This window comes from Culex pipiens, chromosome 1 (assembly GCF_016801865.2).
Source record: "Culex pipiens pallens isolate TS chromosome 1, TS_CPP_V2, whole genome shotgun sequence".
In the NCBI taxonomy this organism is placed as follows: Eukaryota; Metazoa; Arthropoda; class Insecta; order Diptera; family Culicidae; genus Culex; species Culex pipiens.
In genome coordinates, this window is record NC_068937.1 from 126,703,625 (window position 1) to 126,730,547 (window position 26,923).

General features: G+C 35.9%; 1 protein-coding gene across 9 annotated transcripts in view; it reads left to right on the plus strand.

Annotated features, from left to right (window-relative positions):
• Nucleotides 1-26,923, plus strand: part of LOC120421797 (uncharacterized) — a 418,386-nt gene that overhangs the window by 387,773 nt on the left and 3,690 nt on the right. For 7 of the 9 annotated variants that reach the window (XM_052706538.1, XM_052706539.1, XM_039585069.2 and 4 more), the window contains 5 exons: nt 11,946-12,299; nt 25,345-25,400; nt 25,884-26,068; nt 26,308-26,687; nt 26,748-26,890. In XM_052706538.1, coding sequence (XP_052562498.1) covers nt 11,946-12,299; nt 25,345-25,400; nt 25,884-26,068; nt 26,308-26,687; nt 26,748-26,890 — 1,118 coding nt within the window. The remainder of the gene's footprint in view (nt 1-11,945; nt 12,300-25,344; nt 25,401-25,883; nt 26,069-26,307; nt 26,688-26,747; nt 26,891-26,923) is intronic. The other 2 variants (XM_039585072.2, XM_039585075.2) reach the window with 1 other exon arrangement.

Here is a 26,923-nt window from a genome sequence, read left to right on the forward strand (position 1 = left end):
TAAGTAACCACCAAATCCGATCAATCACAACTGCACCCCTGTGTTCACAATGACAAATTACGCACCTGCAACTTGTCTGCCATTTATCTAATCACACCTGAAATATCCGATAAGCAGCACTGATCAAAACTTGCACCTGCAAAACAAAACTTATTTTGCACCAACTGGCACCACCACTGCACAAAATGAACAAAATGCACTTGTCTTCTGTAAAGATATCCGATTAAGGTGCACCCACCCTGCTGTTTTCCGTCCCATTCAATTTGTTTCATCTCATCAATTCACAACGACTTATTCCAACTCATTTGTCACTTCTCACCAGAAGAAAGTTTCACTTTTCATCCAATAAAACAAAACTTGAGAGCGCCATTTATGTTGCTTTCTCCGAAACGATCGAAATTGCATTCTTCTCACTCCGCGCAGACACTTGAGTTCTTTGTCCTTCAGTTTTTACTTGGTAAGGGAAACCTATAAAAACGATTGCAGTTTCAAGTACTTGTGAATTTCTAGACAACGTTTTCAAAGGGTTCTACTGCTTTAATTTAAATTGTTTAATTTCCCCTATTATGTTCAACTCCTTTCCAAAATATTTCCTCGAATTCTTCCCCCGACTGACTGTCATCAGCTGGTTGTCCTTCGTAACTTTCCCGGATTCACCAAGAAAAACAAAACAGAAAAACAATCGGAAAACTCGTTTCGAATTTTCCCTCGAGGATGGCCCCACCTCCCACGCCCACTCTTGTTCTTCAAGAGAACTGCTCAATCTTGAGTGTTTAAATTTGTTCCAAAGAAAAAGTCACTCCCACTGCTGCCGCGCCACTCTCCCAAAAATCCAAACTGATTACCATTTATTTTATTTATCTTTTAATTAAATGCGAAACGGGTTGGAATTAGAGAACGATTTAAGGTACCACTAAAGCCGAAATCTGGTAAATTTTCTGAATTTTTGCCAACACTTCCAAAAAATGTCGCGCAACATAAATTGATGTTGCAAGGTACCCATCAATACATTTCGATTTCTGAAACAGAATCTAACTAGAATCGTATACGAATTCCGTTTCTGTGCTCGAACTGGTTGTTGTAGATTTGTTGAGATATCCTAGGTCATCCAGAACTCCCTGAAGTTGAGGCCTGTGGGTTTCCGCCGTAACAAGCAAGAGGTCGATAGTTTTCGATTCCGGAACAAATGCGAATAGCTTCAGTGGGTATGGTTGACTACTTTGTTGATATGTTGGGATATCCTAGGTCATCAAGAACTCCCTGAAATTGAGGCCTGTGGGTTTACCACCGTAACAAGAAAGAGGTCGATAGATTTTGAATCTTGATCATATGCGAATAGCTTCAGTGGGTATGGTAGACTTCTTTGTATATATGTTGGGGTATCCTAGGTAATCCAGAACTCCCTGAAGTTGAGGTCTGTGGGTCTACCGCCGTAACAAGAAAGAGGTCGATAGATTTCGACCCAGGATCATATGCGAATAGCTTCAGTGGGTATGGTAAACTTCTTTGTAGATATGTTGGGATATCCTAGGTCATCAAGAACTCCCTAGAGTTGAGGCCTGTGGGTCTTCCGCCGTAACAAGCAAGAGGTTGATAGTTTTCGATTCCGGAACAAATGCGAATAGCTTCAGTGGGTATGGTTGACTACTTTGTTGATATGTTGGGATATCCTAGATCATCAAGAACTCCCTGAAGTTGAGGCCTGTGGGTCTGACGCCGTAACAAAAAAGAGGTCGATAGATTTTGAATCTGGATCATATGCGAATAACTTCAGTGGGTATGAAAGACTACTTTGTTGATATGTTGGGATATCCTAGGTCATCCAGAACTCCCTGAAGTTGAGGTCTGTGGGTCTACCGCCGTAACAAGAAAGAGGTCGATAGATTTCGACCCAGGATCATATGCGAATAGCTTCAGTGGGTATGGTAAACTTCTTTGTAGATATGTTGGGATATCCTAGGTCATCAAGAACTCCCTAGAGTTGAGGCCTGTAGGTCTTCCGCCGTAACAAGCAAGAGGTTGATAGTTTTCGATTCCGGAACAAATGCGAATAGCTTCAGTGGGTATGGTTGACTACTGTCGCAGCTTAAGCAGGAGCTTTCGTCTTTCGTTTGCTGTTTTTTTGTTATTAAGAAGCATCTTTCTTCCTTGAAAGCTCGCGAAACTTTTCTCTTCTCCCACCACCCAAAAAGCTTTCTTTTGATTGTTTTGTCTAACGCCGCCCCCTCCTCCCATTTTGGTTGAAAGTGTGAGTGTGTATTTTTTCAAGGAAAATTGTTGTCACTTTTCCAAGAAGTAGCAATAGACCTGAGAGACCCGGATTGGGGAAGGTCCTGGAGGCTGGAAAACTTTTGCATCATAATTTAATAAAACATTCATAAAATCATCGTCCCGGTGCTGGCGCCGGTGGCAACGACTTGTTTGACAGATTTGAAACTTGGAATAATTGGGCCCCGTCCCAGATGGCGACGGCTGCCGGCAGATGGTGTGCTGTTGATTTTTTTTTATTGTGGAGGATGTTTCAATTTGCTAAACATGTTCTATCACAAAGATGCGTTGGAATATATTGTAATTTTTTTTTTTGAGGTTTTTACTCAAAAATCTTGTTTCAATCAAATAATTCAAGGATATTTTTAATTGAACTAGTATCTAGAAACAAAATTGTAACGTATATTTTACAAACATTTTATAAAAATAATTCTTGTCTCTCCATTTTCCTTCAAAATAATCTCAAAAAAATATGTCTTAACAAGATTTAATGAACTGTTGAAATAAACAATATATTGTCCCGAATGCCTTTTTTTATAAATTGATTTTTTTTTGTGTTTGTTCAAAAATCTATCAAAAGCTTTTAAATTTTATTTTGTTTTTTTTTATGATCTTGTGATTTTTTTTTGTCATGATGGTTACCAAGGACATTAAACTTGATGAAACAATTATTTGCATAAATTCTTCAACATTTTGTAATCCTCAGCAGTAACGTGATGAATGATTTTAGAATATCATAACAATTAAGCTCGAAATTCGAAATCGAGCTTTGATCCTAATTGAAGCCAAGACATGAAACCGTTGATTTTATTTATGATTAATTGTCTTATTAACATTATGTTAACCAAAAAGTGTTCAACCTAATTTGTTTTTTTTTAATCTTATTTTGACATCTTATTTTTTTATTGAACAAAATAAAACAATCTTCAACCGATTTTACCAAAAATCATAATAAATTTGGTCCTTCTTCCTTGATTAGAAAATCTGAATAAATTATTGAAGAATCGCAAAATGATTTGTATTCATGTAAGTCCTGTTCCATGATCTAAAAAAAATATTAAGAAAAATGCGAGATAGTTGAAAAATCTGAAAGGAATGGTAATGTTATTTGTCCGTTGCAAATATTTTTCTTTAAACAAAAATAAATCTTTTCAAAGGTAAAATAAACTAAATATTCGAAAATATATTAATAAACCACAAGCCTTACCCGACAAACTTCGTTCTGTCTTTTTTTTCGTTTGTTGACGTTTTTAACTTTTTTTGCTTATTCAGCCTCCTGTGATCAAAATTTGATTTTACGTAACTTTTCCCATACAAACTGTAAATTTTCCGGAATCGGTTCCAGAGTGGCCAAAGTTGTCACTTTTTGGCGTAAGAACCTTCCTTGGACTTTTACGAACCCAACGCAACAAAAAGCACCTCGATACGACGCTCCGTATTGAACTGATTCGCGTTCGAACAAAACCGTCGAAATTTTTTATATATAGAGATTACAACAAAAAAAGACATATCATTGATATTTATTAAAAAACTGCTGTTTCCATTCAGACTGTAGTTAAGATTTGCCCCACATGACGGTGACAATAATTAAAATCCTGAAAATGTCATAATGTCAAAACGTAATTTTTCAACCAGGATTGCTGGAAGAATAAAAAAAACTCAAACTTGGAACGTATTTTGACAAAAATCTAATTTCTGAAGATAAAAAGCATATTATGTATTATTTTTCCGGCTGACAATAATCTTATAATGAGAAAGCCGAAACCTAGAATAAAAATAGTAAATTTTTTGTAGAACAAAAGATGCTCAAAATAAGATCCTAATTGGGCTGAAGAGATATAAAGAAATTACGCTGAGATAAAATCAGTTCATTGCAACTACGGGGTAACAAAACTCCAGATTTTGAATTTCCCGGAAATCGAGAGTTGAATTTTGCCATTTCCCTGGAAATAGCCCGGGACCCGAACAGACGGTAATAACTAAATTCATGCCATTTCAATAACAAATACTGTTAAAATAACAGAAAGTGTAATGGAATATTCTTGCAAAATCCATTTTTGCATAAGAGTTCAATAACAGTTTATGTTATCATAACAAAATTTGTTATTGGTCAAATATTGTTTGAAAGCCAAAACAACTTTGAAATAACATTTTTTGTTATGGAAGAATAACTCCAATTGTTATTAGGATGATCGGATTGTTGTTAAAATAACAAAAAATAATAACAAAGATTTGTTCAAAGAATAACTAAAAATGTTATTAGTCTGTTATTACAATAACAATTCAATAACAAAAAAAAATCATAACGGCGAATAACAAATCTTGTTATAAATAACATAACATGTTATTGGCCTAGTATTTTCCAATATCAAAAAATGTTATTCCCGAGTTATTTCCGTCTGCTCGGGGAACTTTAATTTTTATTCAAATTTATTAATATGGTGCCAATTAGTCCGTTGCAAATATTTTTTGCAGTTTATGTCCCTCGACTCTGACCAAAGTCGAGGGGGGGGGGTGGGCAAAAAAATAAAAAAGTATAAAAATTGAAATTGAAAAATTGAGTCATGGTTTCAACATTTTAATGAAAAAAGTGTTTTAAAATGCATTATACACCTGTCCAGTTGTTTTGCCATCATTAGTTTCCAACATATCTAAATATTGATGAAAATTTTATTTTTTGCGAAAAATATTTTTTTTGCGGTGCTGTACATTGCAATTAAGTAAAAATTCAAAACATTTTTAAACAAGCCCAAACATGCTAAATATGATTATCAATTCAGAAAAATGCATTTTAGATTGTTTGTTTGGATTAGACTTCTATTTTCATGGAAAATTTGATTATTTTTTTTGGAAAAATATTTTTTTGCCCCCTGATTTTTCAGACCAATTTTGAAGGGGGGGGCGACATAAACTTTGAAAAATATTTGCAACGGCCTTATAAGAAATAATTTTATAAACTGAATACATTTTAATGAATTCAATACCGTCATCAGGGGTGACATTAGGTCTGGGGAGTGAGATTGGGTCATACAAATTTCGGAATTTTTGACATTCAATTTCCCGGGAACGGAGGTTAAAAAATTGACAATTTCACGGGAAATTAGTCCCGGGATTTTCCGCTCGTCAACCTGTAATTGCAACAATTTAAGTTAAAAATATCTTTACGGTACAAAAAACCTGAAAAATCTTTTAATAGCAAAATTATTTGATTTGATTAGAAAAATCAACAAATAAACTGTATCGGTAAACATTATTTTTAGTTTATCCTCCAATTGAACATTAAATTTGTACAGTAATTTATTAAGATTTAAAACACTACGCGTCTCCTGGTTTTGATTGTGTTTTTATAGATACTTTCCAGGAGACGCATGAAGTTTCAAGACAATTTTATGATTTGAATTAGTCAGGAGATTTTTTTTCAATTATCTGTATTCTTTAAACTTGCTTGTCCAGATTTTTTTTTGAATATTTTTGTTAAGTTATTTTTTATTTTTTGTTAAAACGAAATAAGTATTTCAACAGATTCGCCAGAACATTTCCGAAAATTCTCTTCTTCGATATTGAAGGGACCGTCGAGTTCGGGAGTTATCAAATTATAGAACGAAAACTAACTTAATCCACCTAAGTGGTTGGTGCCTTCCTCACTCTTTACCAACTATTGGTGATTCGATGGGTTTGGACACAAATTTCATCTAGTTTTTCTTAAAATCCGCCAAAAAAAGTACACAAATATCACTTAAGTGGTCATAACTCAAGACAGGGTTGCCAGATCTTTGATGTTTTGGACTCGTTGGAAAGGTCTTGCGATTACCTAACCAACGATGTATAACATGACGATATTTGAATCGATTTCCGGTCACTTATCCAACATCCGGATAAATACAAAAACACATTTTTATACATAACTTTTGAACTACATATCGAAACTTTATAAAAATCAATAGGTACGTATGGGACCTTAAACCAAATCGAATGCAACTGGTTTGACCAAAATCGGTTCAGCCAGTGCTGAGAAAACTCAGTGAGAATTTTGGTCACATACACACACACATACACACACACAGACATTTGTTCAGTTTTCGATTCTGAGTCGATAAGTATACATGAAGGTGGGTCTACGAGCTTTCTGTGAAAAGTTCATTTTTAGAGCAGGATTATATACTTACCTCAGTGAGGAAGGCAAAAATCAAAGCAATCTTTTTGAAGGGACTGGTCTCGTGGCGCAGGGGTAGCGGCTTCGGCTGCCGATCCCGATGATGCTATGAGACGCGGGTTCGATTCCCGCCTTATCCACTGAGCTTCTATCGGATGGTGAAGTAAAACGTCGGTCCCGGTTTCTCCTGTCTCGTCAGAGGCGCTGGAGCAGAAATCCCACGTTAGAGGAAGGCCATGCCCCGGGGGGCGTAGTGCCAATAGTTTCGTTTTTTTCGTTTCGAAAAATTTATTGACAGCTGGAGCAATTTTGATATCGAGAAGATCGACAGCCAGAGAGTTCACTGTAGTTGATCCATCAGAGTTTTCTCATAAAAAAATGATCTGAATTTCTCTAACAGAAGGACAGTAGGTATATTTTGACATCTCATCTCAAATTTGATTTTTTCAAAAGAACTGAATTATCATTACAAAACTATAGATGCAAATAATAGGACTTTAAAAACAAGAGACTCTTTTTGACAAATTTACAAGTTGTGGGATTCATAATTCACGTTGCTTAAGCGAATGTTTTTGTTTGCCATCTCCAACGTTTAACCTTCAAAGCAGCACTCGATTCGATTGCAAAATCCTAGCCCCTTAAAGTTTACGCCCCTTTTAAACCCTTTCCCGAAGCCTACTTATCTACGAAACAATTCAAACCGAGAGAAAGCAAGTGAGTGTTTGCATGAGAATTAACTCACATTAAATTTAACGGCAACATTAAGCAATGGCAATAATGATAATCACATACCCCTACGAGCAAAAAACACACACACACACTCAGAGTCACAACCCGCAAGCAAACAAACGCAAAACACACATATGTTTTCGTCTGAATTCCACCCGATCCCCCGTCAGGGTGGCCAACCCAACCCCTCTTATTTTGACGGGAGATGTTTGGCAACACTGGCTGGGGCTGCTTGAAGTTGAAGAAACAAGCATAAATCCTTGCCCGCGTCATGAGTTCAATGTTTGTGTGTGTGTATTTTTGTGTGTATGTGTGGGTATGATTAAAATGACGACAATAACAATGCTGATAATTATGCTGCTTAAAACCACTGGAGGGTGATGTTTTCTAATTATTATAATTAATGTTGAGTTAGGTTAGTTGAAATGTCAGGTTTACGTTTATGATATTCGATGAAAGCAAAAAATTCAACATCAATTTCATCAAATATCGATAATGTTGCCTCAAAGTATCATCACTTGGATCGTTTAACTGCCAATGCTACACCGTTTAACCCGGTACGAACAAAAGCCTCGAGGCGCTTCCCCCTTAAAACTAGCACATCCTTTAGTCGGAAACTAATTTAAATTATAAACACGACAGCACTCAGCTGGAAAAGAGCGGAGGAGGCCGCCAGTACACAGCAAACTGGAAACTTTCCGGCCCCGCGTTCAGAAGTGATCATCGAGCTAAACAGGAGAAGACCTTGGGTTGTCTTTAACTTGGGACCGCAAATTTTCAACTGTATATTTAAGAGCTTAGAACTTGCCCTTCCCTCTTCACGAAGTGGCGTGTGGCCCTCAGATGTGACACTATCTGTTGTGAGATTCTTAGGATTGGTTTTGGAAAACAGAAACTACTTCATGAAAAATTTGTTTCAAATCATTAAAATGTTTTGAAAAGTGTAAATTTTTGGAAACTTCAACTTTCTACGACCTTTAACTTTTTTTTTGTATCAAGCATACAGTCTTGCTCGAAAATCAAAAAATAATTCTAAATAGGAAAATAAAAGATAATTTGATAGTTTGAAACTAAAATTGCAAAGCAATATCCAAACAAATTTTCCTCCCCTCAAACATTTCCACCAAAATTGAAAATTCTCATTAGCACGGATGTGGAATTTATGTTTTCTCTGGGAGTCCCTGCGACTTTAGCATCCGGCGTTCCCAGACTTGAAAATAAAAAAGAACCGGAAAAAGCCCTGATGGGACCAGCAGACGGAGGCGTTACATTGAAATCGCATATTAATTAAGCCAAAAATAAAAGCTTTCACATTTGGGTTGGATGCTTACGCGTGGTTGTTAGAGTTTTTGTGTATGAGGGAGAGGGGGAGGGGGTCTCAAACCCAAATTTCTGGAGAGGAAAAGTTGTGGGAGTGGGCTTAAATGAAAGTCTTAAATTTTATGCTGAAAAAGTAGGCTCTTCAATGCTGGGGTTTTCCAAGAAGGATGGGAGTTTTTTCAATGTAGGAATTTGATGTGAGTTATCTTTATGAAAAGAACGGGAAAAAGTAGACAGGAATAATTATTTAAGAAGCTTTCTATCGGTGGATGAAAAATCCTTGAGAGTTTGAAGGGAATTCAGATGGAAACACTTTGACTAATTAAAAGCGATATATAGACTATAGTCTATAGTCATTCTTGATTAAATTAAATTTAAACATGTGAAAAACACATGTCTCTCATGCTAAATGTGTTTTCCTTCGTTGATATTGTAGTTGATTCTTCTAAAAGTTCACTTTAATTTTGATAAAAAGGCTATTTAAAACGCATTCATATAGGTTTAATTCAATAAGTTCGTAATATGATATCGTCGTTTCTCACCAGAGGCAGTATATGGCATTCCACAGAAATAAAACGCAAAAGTATGGTTTCGCTACCCAATAAATTTTGAGATTCATTTCCATTCCATCCACTCCGCTACAAATCTCGATTCTTTTTATCCAGTTTTACCACCCATAAGCTCATTACATTCACATGAAACCACACACATACGCACCTACCCATTCATTTCTCCGTACAGAAAATAATAAAAATAATGAAAAAATACCGTTCTCATCGTTATTACTGGTATTATTATCGTTTATAATTATGTTTAATTTAACCCAGGGTTTACTCAGCCTCCCCCGCCCAACCTCCCTCAGCACACATGAAACCTATTAGCGAAATAATTAAATTCCTCCCCGCGGTAGCCATTAATCAGCACGAGATTTATGAACTGCAAAGAAAACTTTGAACAACGACCACGACGATCACGACGCACACATCCATGCGTGCTGCTCGTTATGAACCACCCTGTTTCGGTCTACCCTCTCCATGAAAGCCGGGTCACACATACAAATGAATCGTCAACCTCCAAAACATTGGTTTGCCTCAATTTTCATTCCATTTTTTGAAACTTGTAAAATATTAACGAAATTTTTGTGGGATCCTGAAATTTTGCTGACCATTTTGCAACCCCAATTTGATTGGTTTTGTTTTTTTAGACTCATGCAAATCAGAACCAAATGACACAAATATGTAGTAAAACATCACTTACTTAAATGTCATTGAAAAAAAGTTTTTTTTAATCAACTATTTGCCAAAACTTTTAATACTTTTGTTCACACAATTTAAAACGAAATAATCACTTTGACATGAATTGTGCAGTGAATCACAATCGAAAATAAATCGAAAACTCTGTAACTAACTTATTGCAACTTGGTTATTCTCAAAAAAACCTTTTTAAATTATACAATAGAGGCAACAAAGTGGAACATGACAAATTTGCTGAGAACCAATTCAATTTTTAAAAATATTATGCGTCTCCAGGTTTCAATTATTTGACAAATACTTTCAAGGAGACGTGTTATGTTTAAAGTATCTTTTATGTGATTTCATATTTACTGGTGAAAATATGTGAAAAAAAAAACAAAAATAATAAGTTTTATAAAATAGATCAGGTTTAGAAATAAGAAAAAATGTGTCAGGGTTAAAACGTTTCATGCTTAAGTAAATAAATAAAAATAGAAATAAAACATTTGCTAATATAAAAAAAAAACACGAAATATTTAAAATCAATAAGTACAACGTAAAACAACAAAACATGGCCTTAATTATGCGTTAGAAAATTTTCTGTTAGAAAGCCTAGTTCGATAGAAATAATTGAATTTTTGGTTTTATTTACTTAGAAATCTGAATGATCTCCAGGTTAAAAGTATCTCGAAATCCCAGAATAAATAGATTTGCCTGATACAAAAAAAAAGTAAATAAAAAGTTAAGCTCAGATTTTAGAATTTAACTCAAATGTCACAAACAATATAAGAGAGAGACTCACACACTAATACAAATCTTATAATTGTTTACCTCCAAGTGGGGAGAATGGGAACTGCAGTCTGAATACTATTTTTTAGAGAATATTAATGCTTTAATTTGAATGCGGAAAAAACATATTTAACAATTTTAAATCCAAACAGTTTTCTGAACAAGTTCCATAAAAAAGTATCAGTTTTGGTTCAATATAAGCAGAGATATGCCCAATTTCCTGAAATAATTAGTGCCTTTCTCCAAAATTTCTTAATTTAATTACCTTTCACATGATGGGCACTGCCTACTAAAATATTTTTTATGATGATAATAATTAATTGAAACATAAAAATTATAAAAAAAAGTTTTGACGAAATTCATGAAAACTATTCTATAGAATTCATTACAAAACTCAGTAAGCAGTGCACATCAGGTGAAAGATAATTAAATTAAGAAATTTTGGAGAAAGGCACTATTTATTTCAGGAAATTGGGAATATACACAGTTTATTAATTAAATGATTCAGGTGTTGCATTGTTTATTCCTCAAATTCGTATCCTGGCAATGTGTTGCTGTATTTTCATGACAAATTGTACAAAGAAAAGATTTATTTTCGGTCGTATCGGGGTTTCCAGCTTGGATTTTGGAGTAATTTCAAAGAATGCTAGAAATCTGGTAAATTTGGTTCGATTTTTTTTGTGGAGGTCAAATATGGGTTAAATATAGTTGGTTAGAGTCCCCAAGGCAATTCATAAGAAATTTGAGTGATATCAATATGAATGCACCGGTTTTCTGTGACTTTTTTGAACAAATATCCCACAAAATCGAAAAATAAACTTCTAAAAAAAAATGCTCTAGACCCCCCGACGAAATATTTCGGTATACCCCGCAAAATGTCGGGAAAGAGCCCTTCTTTCACAGTGCCAAATATCAGACACACCGAATTTTTTATCATTAGTTTGTTCAAAAAAACACATCGTGTTAACGGTTTCAATTTTTTTTGAGTTTTTTTTTTTTTTGTTGAAAATGTGAATTTGTTGAAATCCTAGAGTTTCCAACATAATTTATATTCAATACACTTTGTCATTTGTTGTTGAGACAAAGTCAAACTAAAAAGAAAAAACTGTTTTTTTTTTAATTTTACTGTTTTTTTTAAATTTTACTTAGGAGACTTTAAAAAAAGTTCAAAATGATACGACGACAGTAATAAAATTGTGATCCTAATTTTGAGAAATCCTTACCAATTTTTTGAAATGTCACAGCGTTTGCAATATCGATCTGACAATTTTCGAAAAGGTGTCCGCAAACCCCCCTCAGAAAACATTAACCAATTGCAGCAACAACAACAATAATATCAACAATCACAGCCAAAACCAACAACAACAACACTCCAGCCGTCTCTTTCCCTCTCTTTCTCTCTTTCTTTCTCTGCTCTGCTCTTTCTCTCTATCCCACTTTTGCATTCGTTGCAGTACGGGCCATGGGCATGGACGATAACTACCACCGACTGCTGGACCAGAACATGGCCCTGATCGAGACCCCGTTGGTGGCGCCGGCCCACGCGTACTTCCCTCAGCACTACAAGACGGCCCTGTACCCGTACAACATCTCCGGCTACCACCACCAGCACCAGCACGGACTCCACGGTGGCCACTTTGGACACAACGGGAACGGAAATGGGAATGGCCACGGCCATCTGGCCCCGGCGTCGATGTCCTCCCCGGTGGACAACATTCTGATCAATTTGAGCGGCGATGGCAACGGAGACGCGGCCATCGAGTACGGCAGCAGCAGCTTCGACGAGAACAATGCGGTCGAACGTCAAAGTAGGTACCATCCCCGCGACTGACCTCCATCCACCCACTAACCCACAAGACAGCACCCACCCACACAAACACACAGCTACACCTACAAATCCCAAAAATACCCACCGTAAACGTCCCGTGACGTCACGCAGTCTGTCTCGATCTGTTTCGGTGTCCGACGTCTGTTTGTGTCTCTTTGTCCGAGTCCGCAACTGTGCTCGTGCACCTCGTTTTACCCCGCGCGCTACCAAAGCTGTCAAAAGTTGTTTCAGTTGTCCCCACTAACGGCTCCACCGTAAACACCGCTACCCAAGTAGATAGAAAAGGGCTTGCTCCTAGATCCGAATCCCAAACTCCCAAATGATTTTGCTCCTTTCGTAGAATTGTTTATTTTATTTGAGTCTTATTTTTTTTAAGTACAAAACTTATAATTTTCAAAAGCGCATTCAAATCACCACCGCTGTCGCCTGCATTGATCTTCTCTCCATATATATCACACTCACCTTCAGTCATCGCAGATCGTATTTTCGTATGGTTTTTCAACACTTCATGCATCGCAAGTCATGTCACGTTCATTTACAAGCTGAAACGCAACCTCAAGCAAAACCTCACTAAAGTCGTGAGAAATCCCGTTTGGGAAAAAAACTATACTTTTCGTAGAAACAAGAATTTTAACAAATTATTTAGACTTCTGAAAAAATAAATCATTTAACGATATGTAAAATCTAAATAAAAAGAAAAAAACATTCTCGAAAACGAAACTGCATCATAAATAAAATTATATTTGGTTCGTGACAAAAATGTGTCATCAAAGGTGAGTTGGGGTTAAAAAATATGACCTAAAATTAGACAGATTACTGGAGCTGAGCAATTATCTACCAAAACCGGAAATGGATTTTATTTGTATTTTTGAATTTGGCTCAAACTTTGTGGGGGCCTTCCCTATGACCAAAGCTATTTTGTGTCATTGGTTCACCCATACAAGTCTCCATACCAAACCCAAACATTGAATATTACGCCCATTTAAAATGCTAGTCTTGATTTAAAAAATTTCAAAATATTATTTGCGAAAAGATCGAAAAATTTAACGAATGTTTCATGTATTAACATTGAAAATCGGACCATTAGTTGCTGAGATATCGTCATTAGAAAATGGTGGGTTGTTTTGGTGAGATTTAGAAAACTTCAATTTTCGTGTTTCTTTTTCTTAAAGCGGCTCTATCTTAGCAACCCGAGGTCCCATCTTCAATGTCTTTTAGGCAATTTTATAGAAAATTTTCTGAACTTTTCAAAAAAAATATTTTTGGAAATGGTCACTCATGGTCACTATTTTTAAAAATCGGAAAACTGCAAATATTTCGCTAAAATCAAACTTTCGGTGGCTATATCTTGAAAACGGAGCCCTTTATCAAAAAACCTGTAAAGTACTTTTCGATTGCAAATTAAATTTTGCATTTAAAAAATAATGTCAAACTTGTTTTTGCATGAAACTTCGATTTTTTCCAAAAATCACTATTTTTTCAAAAATTCATAGCTCGGCGGCAGATTTTTTGACCATGTTTCTCTAGGGCTCAAAAGTTGCGGATTTTTGTCCCCTAAAACATATCAAAAAATCTCGAAAATCAAAAAATACGTATTTTGGGAAATTGAGTTTTAGTGAAAAAAAAGTTGATTAAAAAAATCTGCAATTTTTTTTTCCGTGTACCTATTTTGCCGAAGACACCAAATTGATCAGAAAAATCACTCAAAAGTTTCAGCTGTTTGAATATTTACGTACCATTTTTGTATGGACAGCTGCCAAAATTGTATGGAGACTTGTATTGGTGAACCAATGACGCAAAAAAGCTTATTTGGTCATAGGGAAGGCCCCCACAAAGTTTGAGTCAAATAAAAAAATACAAAAAAAATTGTCGAAATCGGCCGATTTCGTAGAGAGTTGCTCAGCTTGGTTTATTTTGAATTCACAGTAACAAATAAATCATGATAATATTACATCTGGAAACGAGTACATATTTTATGTCAGAAAATGTGTAATTTTCCCTCTTAAAAAAATGTAAAGCTACCATTATACCGTTCATCATAAAAGAGGTAATTTTAAACCTTACACCATTTTTTCAGTGTTGTTGAGCTTAAATATGATCCCATAAGTGATTCGAGAATATGTGATCTAAGATGGCGGCCAATATGGCGGTGGTGGTGCATCAATAATATTCATGTTGGCTTATCTTTACAATGTTAGCAATGGCAAGCAACAATTCGAATTTGTCTAATTTGCTGGTTGCTGGACATAACTGGCCGACAGCTATAAAGTCAACTTCGTTTTTCTATAAATGGAAGCACTTTTCTCTCGACTCGAGGCCACAATTCTCTCTGACGAGTGCTGCTCATTTTTGTTGTGTCCGCGATCTTTATACTCAGGATCGTTTATTGTTGGTGTATTAATTTCAATGTAAAAGAAACAAACTTGGGAAGTGTAGTTTCTAATTGTTCATCTCATAACCGGTAGTGTTTTGTTAATTTTTAAAGATGATGATTAGGGTTAGTGAAATTTCACGATTTCGCGGACAGCATGAAATCCGCGAAATTTGGTTTTTTCCGTGAAATCCCGTGAAATTTTATGTTTGTGTGAAACTGTAACGATTTTTCTCAAAATAATTTATCAAACTCAAATAGGAACAAAAATAATCTTATGAACTACGGTAGAATTAAGCAGGTGTATATCCTGGTTTAAATACTGATCTAGGGTTAGTGATTTTCGTAGACGGCGTGAAATTCGTAAAATTTATCAATTTTCTCAAAAAAAAATTAAATAGTAACATAATAAATATTTCATCCATGAAGACTTTTTAACTAAATTTCATTAGTTTTCAATTGAAAAAGTTGATATGAACCATTTAAAGAATTGTTCAGATTTTTCAGTTTTTTTAGAAACTTGCTAAATTTAGTAATATTTTCATTTGCTGTAATACAAATTTTACTGCTATTTTATTTGAAAGGTATAGTTTCAAAAGAAATTACAATAATCAAGCTTTGTTTAATTCAAAATAATATGAAAAGTATTTTTTTTAAAGATCCATTAAGCTATTGTGTTTCATATGTTTATAGGACCTTTTCAACCTTATAAAAACATTTCAGGATTTTTTCTGATTTTAAATTTTACGATATTTGATATTTGGGTGGATGATTCCCGTGAAAGTTCAAAAATACTTTTTTGTTTTCTGTTCTCATTTTGAAAAAAAAATTCGATTCCGTTGCAAATTATATTATTTTTGATTATTGATTTAATTTTTTTTTAAAGTGAGATGAAAACCTTAAAAATTATTTTTAATGGGCTAAACGTCGCAGACAATTCAAATTATTTTACTCATTTTGGCTGGACAAGATTGTTAAATCTTGCTTTGATATGAAATTCAATAAATTGTTAAATGATAAAACAGAAGCAAATCAGCGAAAACTTTTTAGCTTTATTAGTCGAATATTAAAAAAGCAGTTCAGTAAATCAGCATACATATGCCCTACACTACCCATGTTCGCATAAATGTCCCATATGCAAAAACAGCAAGCTGAGAAAAACGCATTTGAATTTTGTCCCATACATAAGGCTACGTGTTAAGTTTTCGCGAAATATTGGATTTCCTCCTGATTTCTAGAACAAAGTACTGGATGTTATAGGCTCTTTTGAAAGAGCACACGATTTCGAACCGAACTGCATCAATAACTCAAAAACAATGAAAATGCATATGGGACATTTATGCGATCAGGGGCAGTACATTTGGTTCAAAATATATATAGAGCCTATCCCTAAACCAGGTGGAAACATTTTTGAAAATTAGGAGATTTTTTTTGTCACGTTCAAATTTAGTGAAGATTTTTTTTTAGTTTATTGAAGAATAAAATATAATGAAGCAGAAAAAGTAGTTTCTGTGATTTAAACGTAAGATTTTGAGAGTTATTTTAATTTTTTTCACGTTCCGTGAAATTTGCGTGAAATTTGGTGTTTTAAAATTGAGGTCCCCGTGAAATTTGCAATTTTCGAGCGTGAAAAATCACTAAGCCTAATGATGATGAAATATTTATGTGTAGAAAATGCTAATAATGTGATTTGTTTGCCGAATTTGGCAGGTTTTACCGATTTTTCAAGAGGATGAAGAAATTGGTAAACTGAAAAAAATCCGATCTTGATCAAACTTTACCGAAAATTTGTTCATAAATTTTATTTTTTCAACTTTCAGCCGATTGTCGATAAATATTTTTTCATTACCGATCAAAAGTTCAACGCTTTTTTAACGATGCGGATATAATCTGATGTCAAAACCCGACGACCTTTTGCTTGTTTTGGATCAATTTTCAATCAAAGTAGGTTTTTTTGGGGGTTCATACATAATGTAAAACTTATAACCCTAGGTTGATGGGTCTCCCTCAGGTTGCCCATAATACTTGGCCCGAAATTGGTGCTACACCCAAAGGAAAAATATATATCAAAATCTGCAACAGTGGATTTGCTGCAGAAAATGTTACATTTTATAACATTTTTTGCAGCAAGCTCATAGCTCATTTTTGCCCGCGTGTAAACATGTCAGCGATCTGCAGTTCTCACCAACACATAATGCTGGCGCGTCCCCGAGCAACTTTTTAAAGAGAAGAATATGTTGGTGCTCTTTCTCTCACAATTCATCAAGCGTCCATGGCGCGGTGGTAGCGTGTCGGATCAACAACCAAGAAGTTGGTGGTTCAATCCTATTCTGTTAAGGTTTTTTTTTGTGCAATACAACCAAAACGCCGTCGGTAATGTCGATAATTGTCGGTAACGGGCAAAAATGTCATACCCCTATATCGCAAAAAATGCCTGAGGACAGTTTTCATGCAGATTCTGATATACTTTCATGCCGCCATGCATCACAATCATGCGACCGCCGTTTGGGTGTAGAATAGCTTACCAATTGTTTTGCAGTTGAAAATTGGTTTAATTTTTAACGAGTTTATAAATCTATTAGTGCGCAGATCGCGTTCAAACTATTTAAAACATAAAATATAAAAAAACGTTAAAACAAACTCCTTGAAGACAGCACTTAAAGAAAGTCTCGAAATGAGTTTCCAACAACAAATCCCGTGAACTCATTATCACTAATTACTGCAACTGTCAGTGTGGAAAACAATGCAACTTAATGGAATAATTAATCTCGCTCAATAAGCGAGCTCTTCGCCCGGCTTAGACATCGCGAATCCTCTGCGAGCCATGAAAGTGCAGAAGAAAGAGATCTCCCCTCGAGATAACAACTTCTTGCGCGCTTTTTGCGCGAGCTTTTCCAACCTTGGGTCAGTAGTTGAGCAAGAATACAAAGCAAATTATCACTACACCCTCCAATTAAAGCAATTCTTCAATTTTCACGCAAAAAAAGTGCAACGTCAGTTCTTGAAGTACTTTTTTTCTGCTGGTTATTTTTAATGCTTAATTTTTTTTTCGATTTGATTTTTCTTCTTTCAAATGTATATTTCAAATTTCAAACTGTGATAAATTATTGAGATAATGAAGAGCACTTTTAAAATTTTTGAATTGAAAAATTACATCACTGTAGTGTTTTTTTTATTTATTTGCTAAATGAGCCATCTGCGTCATTTTTTGGAAAATAAACCCTCTAAATGTCGCTCAAGCTCGTCATAATTCAAACAATATTTGCTCATAAAGCACCTGCTCCAAAATAATATCCGCTAAACCGAGCATAATGTCGCCGGTGGGCATGATTAATGGTGAATTTATACATTTTTGAATCGATTATTTCTATTCCAGGCGCTCGCGGGGCTTCAATTTACTGTTTGTTCACAGTTTTTCAACATTTTTTTTCCCCGCTGATTTTCCCCATTTTGACTCACTCACACTCACAAACACGTGTGTGGCTGGTACAGCATTCCCCACTAAATTCCGCCGCCATCGAACGATTTGTGTACACGCTCGGTGAAAGGAAGTCGGAGAGCTCGGAGCTTCGAAAATAAAAGCGATTTATTTTCCGCTTTTATGATTTGCTTTCCAGGTTTGACTTCCGTTCGCCATTCATCCATCCGCGAGCGAGCGCGCCCGGGACGGACCGGAAGCGATCCCCCATTGGGATTGTTAGGGCGTCCAAATTTGGTTAGTGAAAAGTTGAACTGGTTGCACTAGCGATGTATATTTTTAGGGTTGGTTTGAGTCCCAACAAAGTGGTTCGAATGCCAACTATCCTACTTTGGCTTTGAAAAAAAATACGTAAAAGGGCGTAAATCTTGGATGTAATCAAGCAGCCTATTCCAATCACACTCAATGTGAACTGTCCCACTAGAGTGAAAGACTATTTGTTTACATCCATGGTTGCGCCCTTTCGTAAAGTTACATCGGGTTTGGTGTGATCATAAACATGTGTAATTTATATTCGTGCGTATTCACTACATGCTATAAACAATAAACAATTTGCTTTTACCGAGATTCGAACTGGAGCTCTTTGCGTGATAATCCATCTCGTTACCTCTAGGCCAAACAGGCTTGATGGTAGTGGCATGACAAAACACATATGGGTCATTCCAGGTCAACTGAGTACACTTTTGGACTCGACCATCACCGATTTAGACCAAACTTGAAGAGAACGTTCATCTATCGATAGTTAACAGAAATCCCAAGTTTGGCGCTGATTGGACCATCCCTCTATATTTGGCACCGCCCTCTTTTTTGACGATTTTCTAAAAAACTTTTTTTTCTTTTAATCATAACTTTACGACTATTTGAGCAAAAGACTTTCTACAGATTGCATTTTATAGAAAATTGTCCAAGGAATTTGATAAAAATAAAATTTTAACCCTTAAATGCCCACTAATATTATATTTTGAAGTTTTAAGTATTAAAATTCAGTTTTGACCAATTCCTTATATTTTAATTTGTTTTATTTTATCACCAACTTGTTCCCCGGACAATTTTACATAATAATCAATGTATACCTCAAACTAAAATGAACTATTGGTGAGATACAGTGATTTTACTGAAAAAAAATTGATTTTGCGCAGCACACGGAAGTACATGGTGTACTTTTCAACAAAAAGGGATGATTCTTACATAGTTCGGTTTTTATATGTGAGAAACTTATTTCGGATTTGAATTCATAGGACAAAGTGCAGCGCAAAATCAAACTTTTTTCAGTAAAATCGCTGTATCTCGCCAACAGTTCATTTTAGTTTGAGGTCTACATTGATTATTATGTAAAATTGCCAAACAAATATAATCTTTTTTGAGTTTATTTAACTTTCAGGGTCACCCTACCCCCCGCTTGGTTAGGGTAGGAGTGTGTATTTATGGGCTTCCTGGTGGCGGCAAGCAAAGAGGAAGGGAGAGTGGGGCCAATTTGTTCAACGGTTTGTTTTTAAGCTGGCGGATTTTTATTGGAAACCGCGACTGTTAAAGTAAATTTCTCGGATTAGTTTTCAAAAAGCCGTAAGAGCCATTGGTAAACTAAGTCTTTTTTGCATCGGTATTCGACCTACTTACGAAAAACCAATATCAAAAATGCTCGGGATTGTTCATCTACACGTCCTTCAAGGGCCCCATACTTAAAATAATTGAAATTTTGTTTCATTTTCGAGAAAAACGAAAATTAGTGTCAGAGGTCACGGTGGCTCTTACGGCTTTTTGAAAACTCACCCGAGATTTATGTTCGACCACATTTCAACGAATGTGGTCCGTGTTATTGGTTAGCTTTAATAGGTTCGTTATTTTGTTCGCAAAAACAAGTTTTGCTTATTAACTGTTTCCATCCTTATTATGTAATTGTTATTGTAAGTATAATTAATGGTTACAATGTTTTCAATTTGTAATTGGCTTTTTTGTATCATGTTACTTTTGTCACGTTTTTACTTTTCTATGCAGCTTTAAATCCACAACTGTCATCTCATCCATTAATTGCCATTTCATTGCTTAATCCGGCTCTCTTTCAAACACATCGAACCATCTCGTAACCTCGACTTTCATTAAATTCCTCCATTTCACAGTCACATCATTCCTCCAAGGACCTTTTGCAAATCCGTGTCACGTTTCCCGCGGGCACAGAACGGGGACTTGTGTCTCACACTAATCGTTGTCGTTCAACTGTCCTTCACTACTGCTACTACTAACTGTCGTTTGTGACAGTGTTGCCAGTTTTTCAATTCGTGTTACTTCCCCTCTTATTTTTATTTCTTTCATCTCTGTAATTTTTTTATTCGCTTTGACTTGAAAAATTGCGTTTCACAGAGCACAGCACGAGGGAAAGCCCATTTATTTGGTGCTATTTATGCGTTTTTTTATTTTCGTTTTCCTCACCGTGTGCTCGAAGACTGGTTGAATTTGTTGAAATTGAAATTAGCTGCTTATTTATTTAACAAAGTTTGTCACGGCTGGATCTCGGGAAAGCAATGACGTCCTTAAAAAAATCTGCTTTGAGAAACGACATTGACTTGGAAGGGTCGTGCGGATTGAAGCCACTGAGGGAAAAGCACACTTTGTGATTGAGCAAATCAGCAAATCAAAGCAGGAATTAAAAAAAATCGTTTCCGTGGAGAGAAGGGAGATCAAGCTATTGATATTCAATTTGGCTGAGTCTATTTAAAGAAAAAACAACATTATTTTGGAATTAAACGAGATCAAGGTTTTCCACAGAATTGTAGCTCTTTGATATATTTTTTTGTCTGAATGGGATATGATTTTAATATCAAAAGCGTATTGCTGCAATCTGTTTTTAGGGCATTAAAATAAACAATTTAAACTTTTAACAACAAAAATATTAAGACATTTGGTTGTATCATTGCCGAGTTATAGCTATTCAAAGTGAGCAGTTTCAAAAAACGGGTTCAAAAAGTTTATTTTGAAAAAGATAGAATTATTTTACTGTTTTGCCTTCCTCACCTTACTGAGGAAAGGCTATAAAATCACTCGGAAAATGAACTTTTTGATTAAACCTCCTAGACATGTGTACCAAATCAATGTCACTGGAATATCTCGTCACTGGCTGAACCGATTTTGATTGTATTGGCCTAATTCGATTTGTCTTGGGGTCCCATAAGTCCCTATTGAAATTTATAAGATTTGGTATAGCACATCAAAAGTTGTGCTTAAAAAACTGCTGCATATAAATTTCTCAATTTGCAAAAAATGGTGGTTTTTGCATAAAAACCAGCCATATTATATATTTTTAGAAAGGTTCTGAAATGACCTTTCTTGTGGATTAAGAATTTTGAAGATCTGACTTAGCTGTCTTAAATTACAAGCAGTTTAAAAAATGATCTGAATTTACATAACCTCAAATGGTCGGGTCTGCAAAAAAAAAAAAAAAAGCAAAGTAATCCACTTTAACAACCCCCGGGTCTTTTGTGGTCTCTGTTGCAAGTTTCTGCTCATTTCTAGGCGTCCGAAGGTTATGTGTGGTGAGTCACCCAAAACCTCTTTTACGCAAATGGACCAACGTTTTACTTCCCCATCCGATAGAAGGCGTGGTCAGGCAAATCTCGTCTCGAAAAATGCCACCGGGTCCGTCTGGTATTGAACCCAAGCCATACTGGGATTTAGAGGCTACCATGGTCGGGTCTGATCGCCACGAAAAAGCCGTGTAGAGGGATGCCATTTTCCTCAAAGGCGGTGTCTGTATATTCTTGACAAAAAGTCTGTAGGTAGTCTGTGTTTTTACTCATCACTCATTTTTATTAGGTGCTGCGATCACGTTAGGGAAGATCTATGGACATGTGGACACTTTAGGGGGGTTGAAATCACTCTATAAATGAGAGGAAGGCACCAACTACCTAAAGGTGGATTAAGTAACGTTTTATATAAAAAATCGTCAGTTTTTTATTGTTGTAATTAAAAAAAACAAAATTTCAAATTCAAGCTTCGTCATGCACACGGAAACATATCTTGAGAGTATTCAAATCCAACTTTTAGACAATTTGCTCCATATTATCTTGAATATCTTGGCATTCGTGAATCATCTCGGTATTTCGAGAAAACGCTCAGTAAGTTTGACAGTTTGCTTGCGCATGGAACATTTTTAAGCTTAAATCGTCTGTTAATCATTTCAATGATGAAATATCTTTATGAAACTTTCAGGAGTGATTGGAAATCTTCTTTTGCAAGGATTTAATATATTTTCAGAAATATTAAATTAAACACTAACATTATAAAGTGATGATTAATGATTCTAGAAAAATATTGACTGTAGATTGCAAACCCCACAAAAAAAATCTCAAAGAATCTTGTTTTCACCTCAAAATGATTCACTTGAATGAACTTTTTGTTGTTGGATGAATACAAAAACTAAGCAGTTTTATTTTGAAATCCCATTTATGTATTTTGCGAAGAACTGCTGTTCATGGAGGCAATGAGGGGAAGGACTAATTTTCGAAATTTTGATACAAAACGTATCGTGAACAGTTAGAATTAGGCTGAATATGTAACTTTGCAGAATATCAATGAATTAAGAATTTTTTCCTTAACTTTCACGCCTTTTTATATTACGGAACCAAAATTAAAAAAAATAAGTCATAACTCGATTAAAAAGGTATAAATTATACAATCGATTTTAACAAGTTTTTGATATGAAGCACTGCGCGTTTAAGAAAAATGCAAAACCTCGAAAAAAAACATAGAGTTTTTTTAATGGGCCCTATAAACATATGAAACACAAAAGTTTATAGAACCTTTTAAAAAAAACTCTGGTAATGATTACAAACTGCACTTTTTTTTCTAAATCTGAGCGTGCTCGAAAGAAATCAAGGCACATCGAAATCATTATGTTTAAACCAATTTGTTTTATAGGAATGCGAAAATCCTTTGATTTTGTTTAATGAGTTTATTTTCCCATGTTCTTTCATGTTTGAAAGAATGCAAAAACTCATAGAAATTATTTTTTTAACCAATTTGTTTGAAAAGGCATATTTTCGAAAGAATTCAAAAGCTCATGAAAATTATTTATTGATAGTCTTATTTATTTTCAAAGAACTACTCACGTTCATAAGACTCACAGAAATGAACAAAAATATGTTTTGGGTTTGGCCATCCAAATTAGTATAATTTAACATCTTGGAAAACGGATGTTTTGAACAATTTGGAGTCTTCGAGCAAGTTGGAGGTTTTGGAAAGGATAACCAAAGATATGGTAAAAAATGGTTAACTTTTAATAATTCAATGATCGAAACCGATATTTTATTTTGGAATATAGAAAATGCAAATTCACTTGAAATTTACCATCGACACATTAAAACACAGATTTTAATGAAATTCATTTGATTTTAATTAGGCCGATGCTAATATTTGAAAAAGTTTTTATCCCTCGGCTCTGGCCGAGGTCGAGGGGGTGAGGCAAAAAAAAAATCAAATAACAAGCCATGGTCTTAACATTTGAATGAATAAAGTGCTACAAAATGCATTTTGCACTGGTTCTGTTGTTTTGCAATCATTAGTTTTCAAAAAATGTAAAATTTTAGCGAAAAAAAGGTTTGTGCGGTAATGTACATCGATAATTTTCAAAAATTCAAAAGATTTTTGAATAACCCAAACATGCTTAAACATAATTGATTCCAGCTGATTGCATTTGCATTTCCATTAAAATTTTGTAGTTTTTTGAAAAAAATACTTGTTTTGCCCCCTGATTTTTCGGGCTGCTTTTAAATATATAATCCAAAGAGAAATTTCGAGGTAAAAAAAACTCTTGAATAAGTTAAAGCTTCACATAACTTGTGAAAATAATGTTGAAAACGTTTAGCGAAAGTTCGAATAACAGTCTTTAACACCTCATTGTACAAAAAAACTCGATGGAGAGAGTTGAACAAACGATTCGAAAATGTAATAAAGTTTAGAAAAAGTTTTCTCACACTCGACGTTGAGGTTTTTAAGTTGTTTTTGTAAATTCTCATTTTTTATCTGTCTAAAGCTCTTATTTAATGTTTTATTCTAACTGTAAATCTTGTGTTTTTATTAATCATTCCATCATTCATCCTCAGCTCACCCCACCATTTCAATTCCCTCATCCTGTTTCCATCCGGTCAACATTCACTGACAGTGTATTACCTATTCACTTGTACGCACCAGCAACCACCGTCCCACCAACACCAACGGCGCGGTTTCCGTTAATTATTTATGGCCGCGGCATTTCCTTCCTCATTTTCCTCCCCTAAGTTCCCTTTTTCCTAAATCTACCATGACAACCATGGGATGGTTTTTGGTGGGTAAAATAAGTGAGGGCGGGTTAACGAAGGGATTAGCATTAAATCACCCAGATGAAAATTGGAATTTCTCTGAGGCCCCCCAAACCCACCAGTGCTGCTACCTCAAGTGCCTAGTGTCTTAGAGCACGTCGTGACCATCAATTTCGTTCAAAATTTCAACACCCAATATGGCTTAATTTGGGTGAGAGACTTGCACTGTTGAAAAAAAAATATCGAAAATCAAAGTTAATCTTGTTAAATGTTCTAATTTAATAAAATGTGACTCAAAAAAAGTGTTTCAAAACTGTTAAAAAAATCAAACAACATTTGTTTACTGTGAATCTTACATAAATTTAAAGGTATCTCCAGAGCAAGCTGAAGATTTTCAATCTCTTAATTTAACCGTTTAGGGATGTTTTGCCGGAAATCTGGGCTCGACTCAAGACAAATTACTCTCACTTGGGTGCAGTTGGTTTTTTTAGGGTACGAACAGCGTTAAATTTAGATGTTTTTTTTACAATTTCTCATTCACGTTCTCACCTTTCCATTTTACCGGATCTTGGTACTGCTTTCACAAAAAAAAGAATCCCAGTCTACAATCACGAAACAGAGATACAATAAATTTGCTCATTTTTCCTACCTTTTTTTCCAACCAGTCAAGAAAAAAGGGGTAAAAAGTCGTACATTTTCCACTAACTGAGTTTCTTCCCTTGTTTTTTCTTTTTTCTCTTTTTTGTGTATGCCTTCATTTGCCGGTACCGCCACCTGAACACCCTTCTTCCGGGAATCTGGATCCACCGTCAATCAACCGGAAATGTGTTTCGATTTGGACTGACCCCCTCACCTGCTGCTGCTCTCGGAATTTAAAAAAAATCAGTTGGATCGGATGATATCGAGGAAAAGGAGGCCGAGATGAGCTTCATCCATTTTCAGGTAAGATTTTTTTGTGAGATAAAGTCGGTAAGGAAGAAGGTTGGACGCAGTGACCTTAATTTCTCTAAAATGCAAAATGTCTGTTTATTTTAAATTCAAATCTAGATTCAAGATGTCATCAATTAAAAAAGTTCTAAGAAATCTAAGAACAATTTCCAAACATTAAATAAACTAATTCAATATAAGTTTAAAGAAAAAAAATAAACCAAGCATTTTTCAACAATTTACAATCTTGTTTTTGGAAAATATGTGAATTTTGGATTGGTTTTGTAACAAACTTTACATTGCAATTTTAAGCAACTTCAAACAATTTTTCATCAATATGTACAAATAAAAAGAATGAAGCATTTCTCCAAAGCGTCATATCATAAAATCAACATCAGCTGAACCGACCGCCCAATCGGCCTTGAAAACCCAGGGCAATTACGGGCCGGCAGCACGCACGAACCCACAACTAACCGCCATTGTTTACCCAATCTTCAGAGCACCTGCCACCTGGCGCTGGACGCGTGCCGCGACGACCAGGTCTGCTCGGGCGCGCTCAAGACGGTGCTGATGCACTGCGAGCAGCACCGGTGCAACCGGAACGCGTGCATGGACTCGCTGCAGAGCTTCTACAAGAACATCGTGGACGACCTCAGTTTGGACATTGCGTTTTGTCTGTGCAGGTACGTTTAGTTGGAGCTGTCGGGACATCGATTTGATTAACGGGGCTCGTTCCGGGTTAGTTCGTAGCAATGTTGTCTACGAATTGGACCGCGGAGGAAGCGTTGCATCGGTTAGATGTCCCCATGAGCTTAAATGAAAGCCGAGACCATTAGGAAGATTCTGTATTGTCGACTGACGCAAACAACTCAACAGTCTTCAAGGTTGATCAAGTTCAAAGAAAATCTCTCCTTCCCAACAGGAAAACACCGAACCGCCACGACAGCTGCATGATCGCCCAGGAGAAGCTCCACCCGGCCTGTGCCCAGCGTCCCCCGGAGAGTCTCGTGCCGGCCGCGACCAACGGAGTCATGTACAGTCCGCCGCCGTCGTGTCACGCCGTGGCGGAGATGTGCCGCGAGGACGAAGACTGCCGGGCGCGGCTGGAGGTTTTCGAACAGTCCTGCGCCGTGGACAGCGTTACGAAAAAGTGCGCCGGCAAGACTAGCGGGTGCAGACAGGCCATGCTGGGAATATTGGGGACTCCGCTGCGGACAAACTGTGCCTGCCAGGGGTCGGATCTGCAGCAGCTTTACGATTGTTTGGGCTGGCAGCGACTGCTTTGGCTGAATCCGTGCGTCGGTAAGATCTTTGTTGGGTTGTGTTGAGTGCTTTTTGATTCTGAATGTTTGTTTTCCTCAGTTGAATCCCAAAAGGACTTCCACCTGAAGCGGTTGGCGGAGCTTGGACTCTTGACAACGACCACCACAACTACGACGACCACGATGCGTACAACCAGGGCGACGCCTCCACCAACGCCACCTCCAACGAAGCCGAAACCTGTGGTTCGTATACCCTCTTGTCTAGAAGTCCCCAAT